Source organism: Wyeomyia smithii, chromosome 3, assembly GCF_029784165.1.
Source record: "Wyeomyia smithii strain HCP4-BCI-WySm-NY-G18 chromosome 3, ASM2978416v1, whole genome shotgun sequence".
NCBI lineage: Eukaryota > Metazoa > Arthropoda > Insecta > Diptera > Culicidae > Wyeomyia > Wyeomyia smithii.
The window spans coordinates 36,158,658-36,180,267 of record NC_073696.1 but is presented as its reverse complement, the minus strand read 5'-3'; the positions used below and the strand labels follow the sequence as shown (position 1 = coordinate 36,180,267).

General features: G+C 37.5%; 1 protein-coding gene across 8 annotated transcripts in view; it reads left to right on the top strand.

Moving 5' to 3' along the window:
* The first annotated feature begins 11,647 nt into the window (after positions 1 to 11,647).
* LOC129729546 (rho GTPase-activating protein 44-like) overlaps positions 11,648 to 21,610 on the top strand; it is a 52,195-nt gene continuing 42,232 nt past the window's right edge. The window contains exons 1-3 of one of the 8 annotated variants that reach the window (XM_055688188.1): positions 11,691 to 11,790; positions 11,997 to 12,115; positions 13,918 to 14,124. In XM_055688188.1, the coding sequence (XP_055544163.1) occupies positions 14,060 to 14,124 (65 nt within the window). In that variant the 5' untranslated portion in view covers positions 11,691 to 11,790; positions 11,997 to 12,115; positions 13,918 to 14,059. Of the gene's footprint in view, positions 11,806 to 11,996; positions 12,140 to 12,273; positions 12,450 to 13,443; positions 14,125 to 21,610 lie in introns of those variants that run through there. The other 7 variants (XM_055688192.1, XM_055688189.1, XM_055688190.1 and 4 more) reach the window with 7 other exon arrangements.

Below are 21,610 nucleotides of genomic sequence, written 5' to 3'. Positions count from 1 at the left end.
GGCGGGGCTACATAGATGATGGAATGGTAGAGACAAATGTTTCTTGAAAGCTGCGCCGGCCGCTGTCGTAATATTAACACCAACACAAACATGCATTTTTGCAAGGTTTTTTCCGCTAGCAGCAGCATTTGGTAAAACAGAAAATTCAATTAGCCGCTTCTGTACCAAAATTTCGAGGCACCAAAAGGTGCCAGTTGCCGATTATAGTTTCCTGGTTAGTCCGTCCAGAATTCCAGCCATTTAAGTGTTTTGCAGTAGCCATTTACTACTAAAGCCACCAGCATAACGGGTGAAACCGGCACGAGATGACCGGTACTATTTTGTATTTCCTCCTTTCAGCTGCTATCACCTAGCGTCCGCATGTCACTGGTGCGGTTTTGGAATCAGAATTATGGGGCGCCGGCCGCTGTCGTAATATTAACACCAACAAAAAAATGCATATTTGCAAGGTTTTTTCCGCTAGCAGCAGCATAAACATCGGAAACAGAAAGTGACAACAACAATAACAACAAAGTCAGATCGATTGTATCCGTTAGTGTCGACTGTGCTTGGGAAGAGAGGTAGTGATTGGCTGCGTGGTATGATTTAGACAATCGATATTAATTACCAATTTTTCAATAGTGTATCTCAAACAAAAGTTTGTTTTTGTTACATAAATTTACCCGTAAAAGAATTTCTGATCGATTGATGCCAAAACCTCGAAAACCTGATTATAGATGACTGCAAAATAAGCGCTCAAAACCTGACCACTTTTCTCTGGTTTTCCCTGGTTGAATTACTAGATTTTCAAATTCAGGGGCCTAACTTCGATATAGACGTTAGTCAACGTCAAAAAATGTCTAGAAACAGTTACACAAATCATACCCATAACCAATCATTACCGATTATTTTACTGTTAAGTGGCTCTTCGGCTAGAGTATTAATTGTCAAAATAGGTAATTATCATCCTAACAAGATCTTCAAAAATACATTAAATTAGCTAAACAAGATATCAAATACAATTTTAACTTCTTACATTATGAAAATCAGTACGAGACACTTTAACGAAGCGAAACTCGTAGCACTCTCAATCATAATAAACAATTTTTTCCGTAACCAGAAACTAGCATGCAAACTCTATTGCGCCCAAGTTATGCTGTGTGAAACTCGGTGGAAGCTGTCAGCGACCGTTGACGATTTCCAAATTTTGCGTGACATTATTAATGGATGATCCCTTATCGACGAGATCCTGGTTGATGCGATTGACCGTGTACCGAAACGTGCGTTACTTTGGCAACCTACCACAATGGAACATCACAACGACTTTGACCTGGCTGATGACATTGCACTACTATCACAACGGCGCTCTGATATGCAGAGTAAGCTCAATGACCTAACCGAATGCTCCTCTACGGCGCACAGTGGGGAATCGCTGGCCATCAACAAAAAATATTTTTTTTTTTCGTTAGCTGTTTCATAATACGTTTCCTTTATTGCTATAACATTCAAGTTTCTAAATCCATAATTTGGGCGCAATATCATGAAATTTGAATTTTTTATGACTTTTCAAAGCTTGGCATACTGACGATTTTTGACATTTTTTGAAAAAAAGTACATTACTTTGAAACGCTCTGTAGCTTCAATGATGGCTTGGATTTTTTTGACGTTGAAGGAAAACTTGTTGTAAATATTATGCAAAACAAACCCCTTTCATTAGATATTGTAAAATTTGGTCATAGTAGGCCTGACACCTAAAAAATAAAGAAAAACGTGATTTTTTGTAGAAAAGTAGCTTAAAAGTTTAGTTGCGCAGTTTGCCACCGTTGTGACTACATTCAAAATTTAGGTAAAAACGTAAGCTTTCAAATGCATACTGTCCGCTGTAGCGCAAAACTGCGCAAATTGTCACTTTTGTGGAAAAAGCGATAGCAGATTTTTTTATTTTTTTAAGTTGAAATTTCATCCAGGATAATTTTAATCATAACCATGATACCCCATTAATGAAAATTTATGATATCGAACTCGAAAATCACAAAATTTATCAATAAAAAGTTATAAAAATACGCGTTGAAAAAGAAAACAGTTAACAAATATTTATGAAATCTTAATTATGTTGAACTAATTCATCACTTCCTGCATATTAAAAACAATATTGAAAACATTCAGCCCTTTTCAAATTATGATCATGAAATTCGCTAAACTGATTGAAGTGAAAATCCTAGCTTGAAGTGAAAATCCTAGCAACAAATTTGTACCATCAAACTCCGGCTAACAATATCCCGTTTGCAGATTGCTTTTGCTTCGCACTCCTTTGCATACAAAAGTAAAGCACACAGTTTGCTGTATGAGAAAAAAACAAAGAAAATTTGTCGCCTTCCGCATCTTTTCGTATTCATTTAAAACGTTATGTGATTCCAGTGTCTTGGTTTTCAAATTCATAAATTCGTTGAATTTTATTATGGAGCCTTCAACATCAGCGGCACCGCCTAATTTAATGTCTAGTAAGTTGCCAGTTAATGGTTTAACCATAGAAACCGGATTAGAAAGACAACATATATATGAAACAATGAAACATCGAAAATCACTAGAAACAATGAAAATAGTAGTGAAAGAAATTTTTCCTGCAGATAAGTATAATGAATTTCAAATTCTCTGAAAACAATTCAACAGGAGATTTCAGCAATTACAGCGTAAGATGAGGATAATGATGATTTTTTCAATTTGTAATTAGTTTGTATTACTTATGTTGTTTTATTTCAATTGAAAAATATATATTTAGGCAAAATTTGTTTGATTCGAAGGGTTGTCCATAAATTACGTATTTCTTCAATGGGGAGGACGCCCAGTGGCACTACTTGTTGTCAAAGATCACATAATTCTATAAAAAAAAATGTGAGCAAAAAAGATGTCAAAAAAACATTAAAAATCGGATTTCGTGTTTAATGGACGGTTCCAAACAAAAAATGGATGCCAGATTCGTGTTCAGCGCCCCAAAGTTATGTAAATACTAAGTTTTTGTCGCATTTATCGACACTTTTTTTGCTGGCCAGCCTTTGTATGAAGTCACCCCACTGTGCGGCGGGTCTCATCATCAATGTTAACAAGACCAAATCACCTGGTGTCAACACGGCAAATCCTCCCAACATTATGGTAGCTGGGCAAGAAGTGGAGAAAGTCAATGTTTTCAATATTTTGGTAGCCTAATAGCATCAGACGGTGGCACCAAGATCGACATAGGTGCACGAATTAAGCAGGCTCGTGAAATCTGTGCTATTATACGCTAATGAGACGTGGTGCGTATCAGCGGAGAACATTCAAATGCAGCAGGTGTTCATCAACCGATGCCTGTGGTTTATAATTCGTGCCTGGTGGCCTTATAATTGGTTCTCGAATGCTGAGCTCCATCGTCGTTGTCATCAGAAGCCGATATCTATAGAAATTCAAGAACGGAAGTGGAGTCGGGTCGGCCACACACTTCGAAAGGGTGGAAGCGAAATCTGCAAACTGCCGCTGGACTGGAGCCCGTCAGGACATCGCAGCAGAGGCAGACCTAGGGGCTCATGGCGGCGGAGCCTCAATAGAGAAATAAAAAAAGTTGACGAAAACTTCACCTGGTCCCAGGTCAAGGCGAAAGCTGGAAATCGTCGTCAGTGGAAATCTTTCACGTCGGTCCTATGCACCACTGCACCAGGTGCTCAGGATACATGAGTGAGTGAGATATTTTTGTATTTTAATAAAATTTTGAAGTAGAACACTTCTCTCAGGAAGTTCGGCTACATAGGGATGTAAAAAAAAATCTAAAACCGAAAAAAGTGAAAAATATGTCCAACTTCAAATGCTAATAAATCGGTTAGTATTCGATGGATTTTCTTCGTTCTTGCAGCAATAGATTGGAAAATCTACTAAGATTCTTCCCAAATGCAGATAATTGTAATTCTATTATTCAAACTATTGTACTATTGAAAATAGTTAAGTCTTGTCAAAACGAAAAATTCGGCCTCTGATTGGTCGTTATATGATTGCTTCCCAAGCACGGTCGACAGAATCATAGACCTTGCCATTTGAAATGTGCAATTTGGCCTATATAAGAGCCTGTTTCACTCGAAGCCGCTCATTATAATTCTAGACTGCAAGAGGAGCAGTCCTCCTTTAGCAGCAGCAGTGGATACAGCAGCAGTAGCAGTGCACCGGATAACGACCACAGCTGTGGTATGGCAACGGATAGCGAAGCGCGTCTCAGCATCGAAAGCAGGACCAGGTGATGCAGGGTAGCGGATACCAATGGCAACGAAAGCGTCCACTACCTTGACGTTGGTCTCAGCATCTATATAAGCAGGGCCAGCTGATGCAGTGTGGCTTTTTAGTGAAATGCTGTCTCTGAGCGATAGCAGGCACACTAACAAATGCATCCAACGAAAAGAACGTTCTGGAAAACTTTTCAGTGTTTATTTTCCCCCAAGGAATACTTTATTTGCACTGCCAGTGAAAACGCAAAGATGTGATCGGCATCTTATCAGACATTGAATTAAACAACAAACTGTCCTTTTCAGGATGAAATAAAAACCTAATTGAAGAGTTAATATTTTCTCTCAAATCAATTTACACTTTCAAGAAATTTGGAACAGATATATATATATATATATATATATATATATATATATATATATATATATATATATATATATATATATATATATATATATATCTTTGGCTTCATCTCCGTGTCTCAGAACGTACTGAATTATCTTTTCCTTCAGTCATGAGCACAATATCCGAAAAGCTTTCATTATCAGCATAAAAATTAATTTTTCGTATAATTAAAATTCAAAAATTATCATGTCCAAATCATGACAAGCATCTATATTATTGAGGATGGTCAATCCTTGTTGAAGCGCAAAATTCGACTGATCTGATAAGTCGTTAATATGATTGCTTCCCAAGCACGGTCAACAGAATCATAGACCTTGCCATTTCAAATTTGCTATTTGTCTGTATAAGAGTAAGGATGGGAAGTAGCGACTGAAATAGCTATCGATAGTTATCGATGATTTCCTACTACTATTGATAACTATCGATAGGTTTTTTATTCCTATATAAGAGCCTGTTTCACCCGAAGCCGCTCATTATAATTCTAGACTGCGACAACAACAGTCCTCCCTTAGCAGCAGCAGTAGCAGTGCAGTGGATACAGCAGCAGTAGCAGTGCAGCGGATAACGGCCACACCTGTGGTATAGCAACGGATAGCGGAGCGCGTCTCAGCATCGAAAACAGCTGGGCTAGCTGATGCAGGGACAGCCGATACCAATAGCAGCGTATAGCGGCCAAAACATTGGCATGGCTACGGATAGCGTCCAAGCAACAAGAAGTTCGAATTTCACTTAACAAACTAACTTAGAAGTTCACATAAGGTTCAGATTTAGTTCCGCGGAACTTTCTAGCTGAACAACAGGACACATTACTTGCAAACCGAACTTCATTCTAAATAAAGTTCTGTCAGTACTAGAAAGCAACTTGAAAGTTCATAAGAAGCTGCTTGCTCCTCTTCTTTGGAACCTAAAAGTTCACATAAAGTTCACACGTGGACTTCAAAACCCCTTGAAATTGAAGTTCGGTTAGCATTTTATCCGTATCAGCACGAAAGTTCATGAGTGTCGTGACGCTTTTCTGCCATGTATATCTGCTGCAACCAGACCGATGTCATGGCAACAGTTTCCTGAAGCTGCCGCCGATGATGATGGCGCTACTGTTGGAAATATGGTCATAAGCTCTGTTCATTGTGCCGCATGTGTTACAGTACGGATTTTTCGCGTGCTTCTAACTATATTTAATGTAGGGCTATCCGGAACGTGTTGAAACATGTTTGAACGTGACCATTTATGTTCTGCACAAAATCCATAAAACGTTCAAAATAAAACAATCGTTTTTCGCTTTCTGCATTTCTTCACACCACTTGCAGCAACAGTTGATCTGGCATGGACGGTGCTTAATCGGCTGTTTCGCAAGCACTGACAGCCTTTTGACGTATAATCGAGCCAGAGAGCCAGAGAAAAACGGCTTCAAGCGAAATGTATGGGGATGACGTTCGTGACAGGGATGTGGCTGCAACGAAACACGTCATATCGCGGTAACTTTAGTCAACAGAATGTCGAACGGTGATCTTCGGTGGATTATCGGGCGTCTTTAGCTCCGTCGTTTATCTCTTTTTTCACCAAATTTCTCTCTCGATCATGACATGATCTGTAGGCATTCCTGCACTCTCCCGAACCTATCTCTTTTTAACTAATGCGTGACCACTCTTTCTCTCTCTCCGTCAATCTAACCCGAGTTGCTTGCGTCAGCTCAACACTTTTCCGAACGTCACCGAATCTTCTCCTTCTTTCTGTAAACTCGTCAGCCTGTTTCCGGCCAGAATTAGCGTTCACTGTTAGCGTTTCAATATTGACGGTTCTAAAAAAGTGCCTTTACTAGACAGCGTACTAATATTGCATACACTGAGAAATATCCTATTATTCTTATGGATTGATTTCAATATAATGATACCAAATCTACCACAATGAGAAGCTGCATGCTCCTTTACTTTGGAACCTTCAGGTTCACATAAAGTTTACACGCGAACTTCAAAACAACTAGAATTGAAGTTCGGTTAGCATTTTATCCGTACTTTTAATCAGGACGAAAGTTCAGTAGAAGTCTATGTCGTACTTCATTCCCACTTTAAAGTTCATTTTAAGTTCTGACTGACGCTTTGCTTGCATTTGACGATAGTGAAGTTTTCAGATGTAAAGTTTAAATTCGTGCTTCAGGATTAATAACAAAAACGAGTTTTTCAAAAACTATAATGAAAAGTGATTTATTTTATTTTATTATCATCGGATAAAATTTTTATCGAAATTGGAAAAGGAAAACAAAGCTATTACTCCAATAGGTAATATCAGCGTGCATAAAGGCTTTCGCTATATAAACATTGTTATTTGTTACCTCACAGTAAATCAATCATGCGCTCTGGTATCTAAGAATGGGCAGCTCAAAAAGGAAATTGAACCGAAAGTAAGCTGTGAATTCCCGTTAGAAGAAGATACAGATGTTCTCATCCCATGAGCATTCATCTAAATTTTAAGTTCTCTTTTCGCTCGGCTACAGCATGATGTGGCCGGTTTTGGAGATACGAATCCATTTTCCAAGCACGAGAGCGAGAGCGCAGCGAGAGTTCCTTATGTTCCAAGGCGTTGGTCGTTTCGACTACGGCTAACGGCATATCTGATGACCGAAAAAAAAATTAATCGATTTTGAAAATTTAGCAGATTTTCTATATATTGCTTACCAGAATAATTTTTCATAAACGCTTGAAACGAAAATATTGCCTACACAACTTATTTTATTATATCACCAACAAACTGCATCAAAATCAAAACAAACTAGAGAACTGTCAGACGTAAGTTCACATTTCGTTCCGCGTGTACTTTTTCTGAACTTGAAAGTTTGGAAAAAGTTCCGCGGCAGCCTTTTCAGAACCCTAGAGTTCACATAAAATTACGCGTGTACTTTATCTGTACCTCCAAACTGAAAGATAGAACCGGTATGTTCCTAGCTATGAGCATGTAGGTAACAGAGAGAAATCAGCACATCGAGTAAAATCGACCTCATATAACGGGAACGGACCAGTGGTATGAATCAAGGCTCCAAAGCGGGAAGACTCGAGTTCGAATCTGCTGTGGTGGTAAGTTGCAAAAAATCAGGAAATATAATAATAAATAAAGCCAGGCAAATTATTCTTCTGATCTAGAATTCCTCCAGTACATGATAAATGATAAGTTAGAAAAAAACGAAAAATAAAAAAATACTCAAGTTGTTTTTTATTTTGAGTTTTTTGAAGTTTTATTTTCAAGCTGAACAGAGTTCTGTACAGCGACCTAACCGAACTTAATGTGAACAATCTAGTGCAGTTTAGAAGCTGCTTTGCATGCTACTCGGAGTTTATTCATCAAATACGAACTTGAAAGTACGGTTAATTACTTAAAAATTGAGCTGAATAGAATTCTATTCATGACTAGTTGAACGTTTCCGGCGATGCTCGGGATCAAAGGTTTTAAATTTAAGAATCATTTTTTTTATAATTCATTACTGCTTTAGCACAACTTACTTAAAAAATATTTCTTATACGTATCTTATACGTTCTTCATCACTTTAGATATCTCAATATTTAGAGAACAGAACACACATAAACTGGAAGTCGCCATATCGGATTTCCAAACGACGTATGGAGTGGTATGGAGTTCCACTTTCAGAATTATTGAAATGGTTGGCCAAATACCACTTTAGGTTATTTTTCTGAAGCCGGAAGCCGCCGTTTTGGAAAATGTTGTGTGGAGTCATCCCAGTTTTGAATATACCTATACTGGGTGATATTCGGGCTATTTTACAATCGTTTGCAGTAAAACCTCTTTTTAGGAAATTAAAGTAAGTAAGAAGAATTGAGCATGACCATTCATACTTATTTCTCCTCTATAATGGAATCTAAAGAGATGCTTGTGATTTTTTTCAAAACGAAAATGTTTGTTGGTGTCCAAGGAACACGTCTGAGAAGAAGTGAAGGTTTTCTGATAACTAACAATTGTGCTTTAATCCACAAAACTATGTAGAAAATAAAAAATGACTTTCAATGCTTAAGTCGCCTCTTAATCTATGTTCAAACCAATGAAATGGGATCTTTCATCCAGCTAAATGTTCCAAGATCTAGTATGGGTAAAGGTAAAAAAGTAAATCGAATCCCGTAATGTGTTCACAAATCTACGAATACATCAGAAACTTAAATTTTTTATGCTCGACTCGCACTGATTCAAAACATGGATTTTTCTGCAAAAAAATATTTGGAAATGTTAAAGAAACAACGAACATTTTATTGAAAGAAAAATCACATGTCATCCTTTTGGATTTTGATTTAGATGCGATTTGAGCTTATGCTTAAAAAGTCAAAGTTTTGCATGTATTATATGTTTTTTAAAACAAATCAAAAAGTATCTTAAGGTGTTTCTTTGTATGCAGGAAATCATCTTCAAAAATGCTTCGAACATACATAGTTTTTTGAGTAATATGTCAACTTTTAGTAATAAGATACGTGTTATTTTTTCTCAAATGTCTTTCCTGAACAGTAACTAACATTTTATTGGAAAACAATCACATATCATAGCTTTGAATTTTGATTTGCAGACAAATTGAGCCTAAATATTCATGATGTTGCACGTTTTACTTAGTTTTGTGAATAATATCAATTCAGTATGAAAAGTCATGATTTCGCATGTTTCACGTAGTTTTGTGATTATTATCTCGAGTTTAAGTAATCAAATACCTGTTATTTTTACTCGAATGTCTTTCTTGAACATCAACGAACTTTTTAATGAAATGACTTGGAGACGAATTGAGTATAAAAAGTCATAATTTTGCATGTCTTACGTAATTTTGTGAATAATATCTCAAGTTTAAGCAATCAGATACTAATTTTTTTCTCGAATGTCTTTCCTGAACATTAGCAAACATTTTAATGAATAAAGAATCACATGTCATTGCTTTGAATTTTGATTTAGACGCAAATTCAGCTTAAAAAGTCATAATTTTGCTTTTTTCACGTAGTTTTGTGAATAATATGTCATATTTTAGTAACCAGCTATTAATTATTCTTCCTCAAATGTCTTTCCTGAACATCAACAAACATTTTAATGAAAAAAGAATCTCATGTCATCGCTTCGAATTTTGATTTAGAGGTTAATTCAGTATAAAAAGTCACAATTTTGCATGTTTTACGTAGTTTTGTGTATAATATCTCAAATTATAGTTATCAGATACTAATTATTTTTCCTCAAATGTCTTTCCTGAACATTAACAAACATTTTAATGAAAAAAGAATCACATGTCATCGCTTTGAATTTTGATTTAGAGGCAAATTCAGCTTGAAATGTCATAATTTTGCATGTTTTACGTAGTTTTGTGAATAATATCTCAAATTATAGTTATCAGATACTAATTATTTTTCCTCAAATGTCTTTCCTGAACATTAGCAAACATTTTAATGTAAAAAGAATCACATGTCATCGCTTTGAATTTTGATTTAGAGGCAAATTCAGCTTGAAAAGTCATCATTTTGCATGTTTTACGTAGTTTTGTGAATATTATCTCAAATTGTATTAATGAGATACTAATTATTTTTCTCCAATTGTCTTTCCTGAACATCACCGAATATTTTCCGGTTAAAAAACCTTTATGTCACCGCTTTTTTTTACTGATTTAGAACGATTTTAAATCATGATGATTACTGTACACCACAGGACGGAGGGAATAATATCAATAAGATCAAGCGTTACGGAATTCCATTTTTATATAGTAGAAGATCATAAGTTCGGCTGATTAGACCATGAAATCTACTTTTAACCGAACTTTTGGTTACTTGGGGTAGCAGTTGCAGCGGGTTTAGCATCGATAGCAGCTGATGCAGTGAGGCACTTTAGTGAAATGCAGTCTTTGTGCGATAGCGGGCACTAGTAAATGCATTCAATAAAAAGTTGACTCATTTTAAGCCGTCTAGTTTTGAGTGTTAGATCAGCTTTTCACTGCTTATTTTATCACAAGGAATACTTTATTCGCACTGTCAATGGTAACACCAAGATGTGATCGATATCTTATCCGATATTGAATTGAACAACAAATTAAAAAATGACTGACACGCAAGCAGTCGGGTTTTCTTTCTTGTAAAAGTATTCTACTTCATCCTTGCGGTCGTGGCTTTGCACACAACCCTCCTGTGATTTTTTCAGCTATTCACAGCTGAGTATATCGGCTGATTTGGCATCAGTGTTTGATGCACCTGTCAATTTCGGTGTTTGCTTTTGTTTGTAAAAGGACCGTAGTTCATATCAATAAAAGTGCTCTCCCGAAAAAAATAACATCAAAAAAACCTAAAAAGTTGCTGTAACTGTATATAGTTTTACCATAATTTAACTACGTTTTTCATTGTAAATACATCAATTTTACATCAAATATCATTGTCCAAAACAATAGAAAACATTGTCATTTTCACCATGAAAAAGGGGGTGTGGTTATGTATCTTAACAGCATTTTTCCCATACTTTAGAAGTCACTGACAATGTTTTTCATGGTAAAATTATTGTCGGTGGTAGATGCAACAACGAAAAACGTTGTTGAAACATGGTAATAACAAAAATCGTTCGCAAGTTTACAGTAAAAATACCATATTTTTTATGGTTACAATACAAAACATTGTCCGTTTACTCACCGCAAAATACATCGTAAATTTTTTTTCGGGCTCCTTTTTCTATTTGCACGGGATGAGTAAGACAAGATTTTATTAATTTTATACACAGTTTAATATTACGACAACGGCGATCAATAAAGATTTGGCAGTTTCACCGTACCTTTATATAAAAAACATTGAGTCAAACTGTGTTACTTGACAATTTGTTTTACGGTCCGTATTCGCTCCACCCCGGATTGGTAGTTGTGCCATAGTTCATTGTTACGCGTCAGCCTGGGTATCGTTGTGTGTTGGTATTTTCCGAACACGAACGTACAGCTATTTAGCAGCAGGCCCAGCAGTATTGTGTTTTGTTCTCCGGTATTGGTTTCTACCGTTTTCTGCACGCAACGCAGGTTCGTCAATAACTGTGCATTCTATCGGCAGTCTGTCACTAGCAGTCTCTGTGTGTAGTTAGTTATTCATTTGATGTTGTGTTGTTCGCCACGGTCGAATGAATGGTTGAAGAAGAGTGGGTGCAAACGGGAGCGAGACGAGAACAAAAAAAGTACAGGAAAATCTGGTCGTGAATCATCTGCGAGTTTTGTTTTCTTTTCTCGCCTGGGAAAAAAATTAACTAAACAAGCACTCGAAGCTAAAGCTAAAGTGATATTTTGACAGATGTTGAATCCCGGAAGGATGCGAATATAATCTAATTAAAATTGGTGACACTCTCATCTAAATATAACGCGCGTCATATTATTTCCTTTCAAGTGTTGTTTTCTAGGTCGATTTAGGTAGTGCGAACGAAATCTTCGCGTGTTTATGTGTAATATTCCTATCGTACGGTTGTGTTACGTGTACTTAACAAGTGATTTATGAGAAGAATAGAAGTGAAGTATTTAGTTGTACAACAGGTTTTTTTTTGGAGAATCTTATCCCATCCACCGAGAGAACGGAAAGAAATTATGCTTTTTGTGCAAATTTTCTTCATGCTCGGGTGTACCTGTGTGTGTGGGTATTCTTTCCGCTGCACTGCGTGTTGGAAGATGTTCTAGTAGTTTGCCTTCTTCTTCGCGTTTGATGATCTCATTCATTCGTTGGTCGCCCCCCGCTCGAGACTATGGACTGTGTCGGTGTGTTAGTGCGTTCGCTCTTGCGCTGATAAGTTCTTACGCGAGCCGTAAGCAGATGTGTGCTGGTAGCCCGCTATTGTATTGTAGCACGGTGAGCCGAACTGTGTCAAATTTTTGCATAAATTTGTTAGTTTTGCTGTATGTTAACTAGCAATATATAAATTTTATCTACTAATTATGGGAGGCTTGGCAAAGATGGCGATATAAACAAAGTTGTAAGAAATCTAAACGCAAACTAGCGGATATTGTGTAATGGTTTAGATTGGAAATTAAGCCATTTAACTAGATATTAGACGCTACTGTTTTAAGGGGTGTCAAAGCAGTTATATTTTAGGGAGGCATTTGAATGAGGGGAATAAGATTGTGGAACAATATGTGTAGGTTCGCAAAATCTACACGAAATACATTTTTCAGAGAACGTTCTTTATCGGTTTTGAATCCAGTACAACATTATTGATATTTTAATACACCTAAAGGTTGTGTTTGTGAACTCTTGAAAATATATTAAGCTCCAGCTGGCACATATTGAAATCATTGACGTCTGTGAATAAATGCAAAATAGTTCCGTCTTGGAAATTCCTAATAAATGTGGCATATAATATTAAAAGCGCATTTTCTTGCTTTTTCACAAAGGGGATAGTTTTGCTTTTTTTCAGGCGTATGACTTAAACCACATGCATTGGAATTGCAGAAAAATATGTTTTCAAAAAGTTGATGCTGGCACTTAGCTAGAAAATAACTTCAGCTTGTACAGTGATAGAAATGTAAACAAGGCAAAAATAAGTACTCGAGCGAATTCTGAAGGTATCCAACACATGCACACATTGGGCTGAAATGTAAACTGTTCACCAAATACGCTAACGAAAACACGATTCCTTTGTTTTCGGGTTCGTTATCGATCCATTGAATCGATGAAAACCACAAAACTAAAAACGTTTTTATATTATTGGTCACTGTTAATTGCATGGAATAAATCTTAGGAAATAGACATTGAACTAATCGTACCAGAATAAGGTCCATTTCAATTGTAGAATTACTGGATATATGCATATTAAAAAAAATATTAACCTGAAAAAGCATTCCAGTCCATTAGGGGGATACTGAGTTGTCCCTGATTCACCAAGCAACTTACCTATACTGATACGAATGTGCGCCACACATCCAATGCTGCAGCGGATCATGGTCGGACCGAGCGGTACTGCGGGGCTGTCTGCGAAATGTCAGTGAACAGACAGTAGGAAAGCAGGAAAGGGTATTGTCATACAGTGCAGTGTGTGCTTGGCTGGCTCGAGACCAAGTTTTGACAGTTATCTACCGCTAACATACATTCGGATTTATTGATTATTTATTAGCGGAGCAGAACACAAAGTGCAAATGTCTCCTTTTTGGGAGGAAATCATTTTCAAGCTGGTCAGCGGAATTGGCGTTTGTTATCAGAAGACGTACCATACTAACGGGGTGTCTTATCAGCGGTGATATCACCATAATCAGTTTTGATTGGCGTTCTGTCGAGTGGCGGAATGAGAAATTCCGGTTCAAATGTTGATATTTTTTTACAGCGCTTAAGATAGCTGGAAGAGCCGCAGTGAAATACCTAGTGAGTGAGTGATTTTGTTGTGGAATAGAGTGCAGAATATCAAAAACAAATCTTGACGTAGTTAAATGAATCTTGTTACGGTGACACAGCATACTAGTGAATAAATGAGCAGAAACATGAAACGACAGCTGGAGAAGTTCAAGGAGGAGATCAAATCTAATTTAACAAGGTAAATGCTCTTTTATTTGAAAAAAATAAAACTAACGTAAGAAGGCATTCAAATTAACTCCCAATTAGCTAATAATGATGTTAGTTGAATAATCTTATTTCTGCGTTACTACAATAAAGCGAACTATTCTCATTGCAGTGCAGTAGCTCGTCATAATTCGTAAAACCGGTCGCCCGTCTCGTTTGTGGTCAGCTTTTGTGTCATTTTGATTGACTGTTTATTATAAAAGTCCGTTTTCAAGGCACACCAGTGTGAATCTATTCTTCGTTCGAAGCCCCCTGCGTCTGATTGCTCATGTACGTTCGATTCCGATAGCGAGTACCAATCTTTTTCCTGTACATACAGCTGAAATCCGCGATAGTAGCGCACGGTGATAAGATAAGCGCTGCATTGAAGCAGTGCTTCAGTTTGACCTAACCAAGAGTTTGAATTTGCGAACGTCGATCAAAGGAAAATGGGTTTGGTTTAAATTTGGAAATTTTCAACCTAAAATTTTGAACACCAACACGTGGTTTGTCAGTTTTGCATTTCGATACGCTGGTCGCTCACTGGTCATCCTTAGCTCATCTTAAGCTCGGTTCAATCATTATGTAATTTTCCACAACAAACTGGATGACTGTTTGCGTACATACTCGTAGCGTCATCAATACGCAATTTGCATACTGGTCCAGTGTGGTTGCTCTCTCTTAATGATCACACTACCCCACAAATCTACATTTCGATTTCTGAGTCATTTTAGTGTTTATGAAATACATCTGCAATTTAAACCACTCACACGTTTTAGTACTGATTCATTGAAATCTGGCAATTAAATAGACTGGTTGACACCCGATTAGTGAGATGATTTATTTTTTTGTTTCCCGTTGCAGTATGATTTTTCTCGCAGAGGACAAAATTTGCATCATATGCGCGGTGGGCACGTGCTGATGCTAACACGGAATGTGATACAACGGAGCGACGTGTCTCGCCTCTAGTTGGTCTCTATTTGAATATTCAACCGATGCGGAATAAAACTTTTCGCTTATGATAATTAAACAGATCGTACCGGCAAATGTAAACAAACCGGTCGGGTTCGATTATTTTCAATTCGGATGACATGCACATACTTGCACACGGTATAGAAGAGTTAGTATTTTCCACGACTGGAAAGATATATGATTCTGTCTCATTGGAGGCCAGAATGAAAATTGCTCGACTGAGGCGTGGGGAATTTCAACTGGAAAAAAGGAAATTTGTTTTGAACTATGGAAATGGACAGATTCAAATAAAAAAGAAACGCTCTGCTCAATCTGTTAGTGAAGAACCAGAAAATCCTAAAGAAGTCTCCGAAGATTCCAATGAACTCCATCTACAATCATCCGAAACAAGCGGTCTTGGATAGCAAGGCAATGAGGGGTCAGAGAAGACCAGTCAGAGGCCAAGCTGTAAAAATGGCAGTGTCGCGGGGAGTAGTGGTTCAAACGCCATGGGTGTTAAATTTATTCAGATAAATCTTCGCCATGCGTAGGGTGCATCAGCAGTTCTCAATAGAAGATTTACCAGAGAAAATCATGATACGGGTTCGATCCAAGTGCCCAGGGTTAATAACAGAAGAGTATTGGGGCACTTTTTGCCTATTTGCAAGCTTCTGTACGACAAAAGTAAGTCTAGACCTAGAACAGCAATGTTAGTAATCAGGAAGACAAACTTTGTTCTTTTTAAGGCAATTTCACTGAAATTTTTGACAATTGTTTCTTTTTGATAAAAAGGTCATTTTATGATATCTGTAGTACTTCGTGATGAGGTCGTAGATCTGAACGTAAACAAAACGAGTGAGAGATGATTTGTACAAGAGATATAACTCTCACTCGCACTTCGCTGTTCATCAATGATGTTACTAAAGTTTTACCACCTGGCAAACGATTGCTGTACGCGGATGATACTCAAATGTTCAAACTCATCGAAACAATTGAAGATTGTTATAGGTTTCAATCGCTTATTGACTTGTTTAGTGACTGGTGTCATCGTAATTGCATGATGCTAGACATTCCTAAGTGTACTGTGATTAGTTTCCAGCGCAAAAAGCAATCTATGTGTTGAACTATCACATTACTGGTTCAAGTTTACAACGTAGCAACACTATCGCCGTTTTGTTGGACTCTCAATTGACATTTAGGCAACATTTCTCGATGATCGCCAGCTTGGTCTAAAATTTAAAATTGGCCAAGAGTATACTGACTACGGTACCTTGCGGACTCTTTATTGTTCCTTCGATTTCGGAAACTGCGTGCGTTGTATGGGATCCGCAGTATGATTTATGGATCCAAAGAAATGAATGAGTTCAAAAACTTTTTGTTAGAAAGATTCGTCGTACATTGCCCTGGAGAAACCCCGATCATCTACCACCTTACGAAAACCTTTGCTTGTTGGTTGGAATCTCATCCCTTGAGCGGCACCGTAAGGAAATAATTGCCAAAACGACACAAAACACTTTGACAGACCGGTTTGATTGTCCAGTTCTCCTGACTTTGCAGCAACTGTATTGTCCCTTTCGTCCTCGTAGAAACCAGAATCTATTGCAAACGAATGCACACCGTACGAACTACGGCCTTCATGAACCTGTTCGCCAAAAGGCCCTGCTCTTCAATCAATTCAACGATAATTTTAATTTTTAGTAATTTATCGTATATTATGAATTTTATCAATTGTTTGTTATCTATGTTATTTTACGCTTGTTGTGTTATTTTATGCATTGTTCTGGGTTTTTATGCCAGCTTGAAAGTTGCCCTCACGCTCTTCAAGGTGGCTTTTCCCAGCCATATACTTTTATATTTAATTTTTTTCACTTTAGTCGGATGAATTGTTCAATAAATAATAATAAAATACCAGTTCCTAATGTAGACTCGCGACTGCTGTTGTAAAAGGGCCTATCCGAAGTGGTTACTGTTAGATGAAATTTTCTATATCAGAAAAACTCGATTGTTTCTTTGTCTTTGGCAAAGTTGTAGGGGAACTGCTCCATTATTCATCTCAGCCCATATATTCATCTCATACAACATGAAAACACAATTGAAAACAGAAAAAAACGCATATTTTCTAACTAAATCGATCTGTTAATCCATGGAATGGATTCTTCTTAGTTCACTTTAGATTTCTCATAAAGTAGAATCCTCAAAAACTCACTAAAAGCTCTAAATTTGATATAATAGTCAGACATCTGCACTCAAAAACTCATTTATTTCAATCAACTACCTCAGAAAACAAAATCCGCGTATTGTTCTATACGGCTACAACGGGACTCGTTCAGCAGCCAACCAAAGTTTTTCTCATCACTAGCGGATCATTTTTTAATTTAATCACTAAACAAAATCACTCACTACACTAAGAATACTTTAATCTTTGAAACGTTCACCTCAAATTTCCAAAAACCAGCTTGAATTATCAGAAATATATGAGATGAATTTCTACAGTTCCCAAATTTCAACTGTATGTATTTTCATCTGTTTTCACTGCGTTGAAGAAAATCAAAAGTTCCCAAATCGGTTTCTGTTAATACGAACAAATCATACTGAAAATGTTGAATTATTTCGACATAATTGACATAAATGGACAGCACTGTCGTGATTACCTAGGTTACCATATTTGCACGTAAACAACTACGCGGATATCCAGGTAACCTACTACGACGGACTGCGACTACGTTCATTCATGTTAATGTGATTCATTCATGATTAACAGTGCACTGCAGTGTAATGAATATGGGGACGTCGTGAGATGAATAATTGAGCAGTGATTTAGGTTTTGAGATGGATATGGAAGCGTTGTGCGAAATGGTTTGTTTTACAAAATTCAGGATAAATCTAGCTAAGTTTACTCAATATACAATACTGAACGATTCTATAAGAGCACGTAAGCGTATTTTGTTTATTTGTTCAATGATTTCATGAAAATTTGTTGTTTAATCCGTGCATTCTTCGTGAATATCGGCTTAATGAGATGAATAATGGAGCAGTTCCCCTAGTTAAAAAAATTGCGGTTCTGGAAAAAATATATGCAGTGTAGAAAATTTTTGAAGTAGCATACTTCTCTCAGGAAGTAAAACCGAAAAATGTGAAAAACATGTCCAATTTCAAATGCGAATAAATCGGTTAGTATTCAATGGATTTCCTTCGTTCTTGCAGCAAGAGATTGGGAAATCTTCTAAGATTCTTCCCAAATGAAGATAATTGTAATTTTATTATTCACACTACTGTACTATTGAAAATAGTCAAGCCTTGTCAAAACGAAAAATTCGACCTCTGATTGGTCGTTATATGATTGCTTCCCAAGCACGGTCGACAGAATCATATAACTTGCAATTGAAAATATGCTATTTGGCCTATATAAGAGCCTGTTTCAGCCGAAGCCGCTCATGATAGTTCTAGACAGCGACAACAGCAGTCGTCCCTTGGCAGCAGCAGAAGCAGTGCAGTGGATACCAGCGATAGCGGATAGCGGCTAGCGTACTAGTTGCAGCGGATCTCAGCATCGATAGCAGTTTGGCCAGCTGATGCAGGGACAGCGGATACCAATGGCAGCGTATAGCGGCCACAACTGTGGCATGGCTACCAATAGCGTAGCAGTTGCAGCGGGTATATCTGACCATGAAGCATGTATCCAATAATTGAATGAAAATTGCAATTGTAGCAATCGGCCTTTTTCAAGGCTACTAAATGTTTTTGGAAGAGCATAATGAATGGTTATTAATAAACTGCAACTGAGGTTTGATGCTGCTGCAAATGCACAGCAGTGTGATGTTTATTACGATTTGTTGATACTGTGCAGTGCATAACAAGCGGTATATAAGAAACAAATCCGATTTCAAACAGAAAAGTTCGGCACGTTCTATTCACGATGCTGAGTCTGTTTTAGAAAATTCACAACACTTCATTAACAAGGATGTAACGCCTTGAAGAAGACGGTTATGGTTAGACATCCCAGCAGAATTTCGACCTTCATACTCATGTCTACCATCGGCAATATCAAACACGCAACAATTTGCTTCCATGCGACACGGGGACAGGAACATTTTTTTCTTCCAAGCCGCACAACACGACACAATACATATTGTTTTGTTGCCTTAATGAGAGCTCTATCGGTCCGGCTCGACAGAATGTCCACAAGAAAACGTTTTTGTACATCCGTGTTATGAAACTGAGAAAATCTGTAGGAACTGAAAATAAAGGCGGGTCCAGAATGAATGAGATGTATTTTTCGTACATGAGTTTTACGACATACGAAATAAAATTTTTCGAAAGTTGTAGAATGGTATAGCTGGAAATAATTTAGCCACACCTATTTTTCCAGGTATATCATTCCACAACGTTCGAAAAATTTATTATGTCAGAGCGGCTATCGCACGCTATCTGACCATGAAGCATTTATGCAATAATTGAATGAAAATTTCAATTGCAGCAATTGGTCTTTTTTAAGGCTACTAAATGTATTTGAAAGAGCACGATGAATGGTTATCAATAAACTGCAACTGAGGTTTGATGCTGCTGCAAATGCACAGCAGTGTGATGTATATTATGATTTGTTGATACTGTGCTTAACAAGCGGTATATACGAAACAAATCCGATTTCAAAATGACTGACACGCAAGCAGCCGGGTTATCTTTCTTGTAAAAGTATTCTACTTCAACCTTGCGGTCGTAGCTTTGCATACAACCCTCCTATGATTTTTTTTCTTGGCCAAATTTTCCTAATTGTCACAAAATATTATTTTTTATTTTGTTTTAAATTTCAAAAACACATCCGGTTTTCCACAAGGGAGTAACCTTGGGCCCTTTGTCTTTGTATTATATTTCAATAATGTCGCAGCTCGTCTTGGAATTGATTGTAAGCTGCTCTGTGCTGATGATTCAAAGATTTTCGTGGTCGTTGAAGAATTATCCGACTATCAACAGCTGCAAGAATTGTCGAATATTTCAGAGGAAAAACCGAGAAAAAACCGGAATTCCACTGAATATCAGTTGAATACCGTAAGCCGGGGTGAGATTGTGCTATACGAACCCATTGTTAGTTAGCCATCTCATGGCGATCACAAGACCAATATTTCTTGGATAATTTTTCTCGAATGCTTATCCAAGAAAAACTAGTCTTATCCTGAAAAGATGGCTGACAATTCACGGTCTGGATGGCACAGTTTCACCCCGGTTGACGATATATTCAACACATTTCTTACAGTGTATATATCAGTTTTTGTTTTTATTCACCTTCCTTTGCAGTCAAACAGCTCGTGTTTTCTGTACTCCGCAAGTGACATGATTATTTTAATTCGTGCTTCTGCGTATGTTTTTTCTTCCTTATTTTTCACGCTTACTACTCCGAACCTCGCTGCCTTCGGCCAATATTATCGCCAACTCTCTGGAGAGGTTTCAATTGAATGTCCCCCTGGCCAGTTCTATTGTATTAGGGATTTTTTTTTTGTCAAGAGGTATTTGCCGAGATTTGGCTGAGTTCAACGTAAAGGAAGGGTTAGTGAGGAGCCTCAGATCAAATCCATGCTTAAGTCCTTGACATCGAATGGCCTGAATTCAACTGACATTCAACAAAGCGGACTCTGTAACCTCACGGTTACGGAGCCCCCCCCCCCCCCTTCGCCTAGAGCAAATGGTTCACACAGATAATCTTGCGGGAACTGTAGCTGACAGATGTCGCTAAGAATACTCTCAACTATTGAGTATGCATTCGACGAAAATATTACTGACTTCTTACCGTCGTAGCGAGAAGCGCCTTGATACTTTTCATAGGATTTGATAGCCGGTTGAACGTGTTTATGCAGAAGATTTTGATTCTATCGTATGGCAATGCGTTGGTGGAGCGAGGTTTCTTTGTGAACAAGGAGTGCGTAGTCATAAATCTGGAATGGAAAAGACTTGTAGCGCAGCGCTTGGTGTACGATGCAGTACAGGTTGCCGATGGAGTAGACGAAGTTGATATCATAAAGTCGTTGATCCATTACGCTCGCATTTCACATAGCCGATATGTAGAATTGTTGAAGACAAAGAATAAGGAGTAGTCAGATCAATATGAAGAAACCTGGAAGAAGAATGCCACGGCCCGTGCTATTAAAGCCAATTCGAGCCAAAAAGGAAAAAGATCTCGTGGATACTCAGAAAAAGGGCAGCCCAGATAGATGAGGAGATGTGTGAGCTGCTGAAGTAATGTGTTTTAAGTGTTGTGAAAATCTGATTTGCCTGATCAAAATGAAATTTGTTTTGCAAGAAATGCGTAACATAACTCTTTTATATATTGATTCTTATATGGCTGAGGTAAGAAGGGTTCTTACAAACTTGAGTTGGCCTAAGAGCCCCCGGTAATGAGTATTATAATCCCCGGTTATGAGTATACGTTGTTTATGGGATACTCGTAGACAACATTTAGTGCTCAAGTTAGATTTTAGACGGACTTTAGTAAAATAACTATAAATCTCTATAAACATTTTGAAGGTATTAATTGAAGC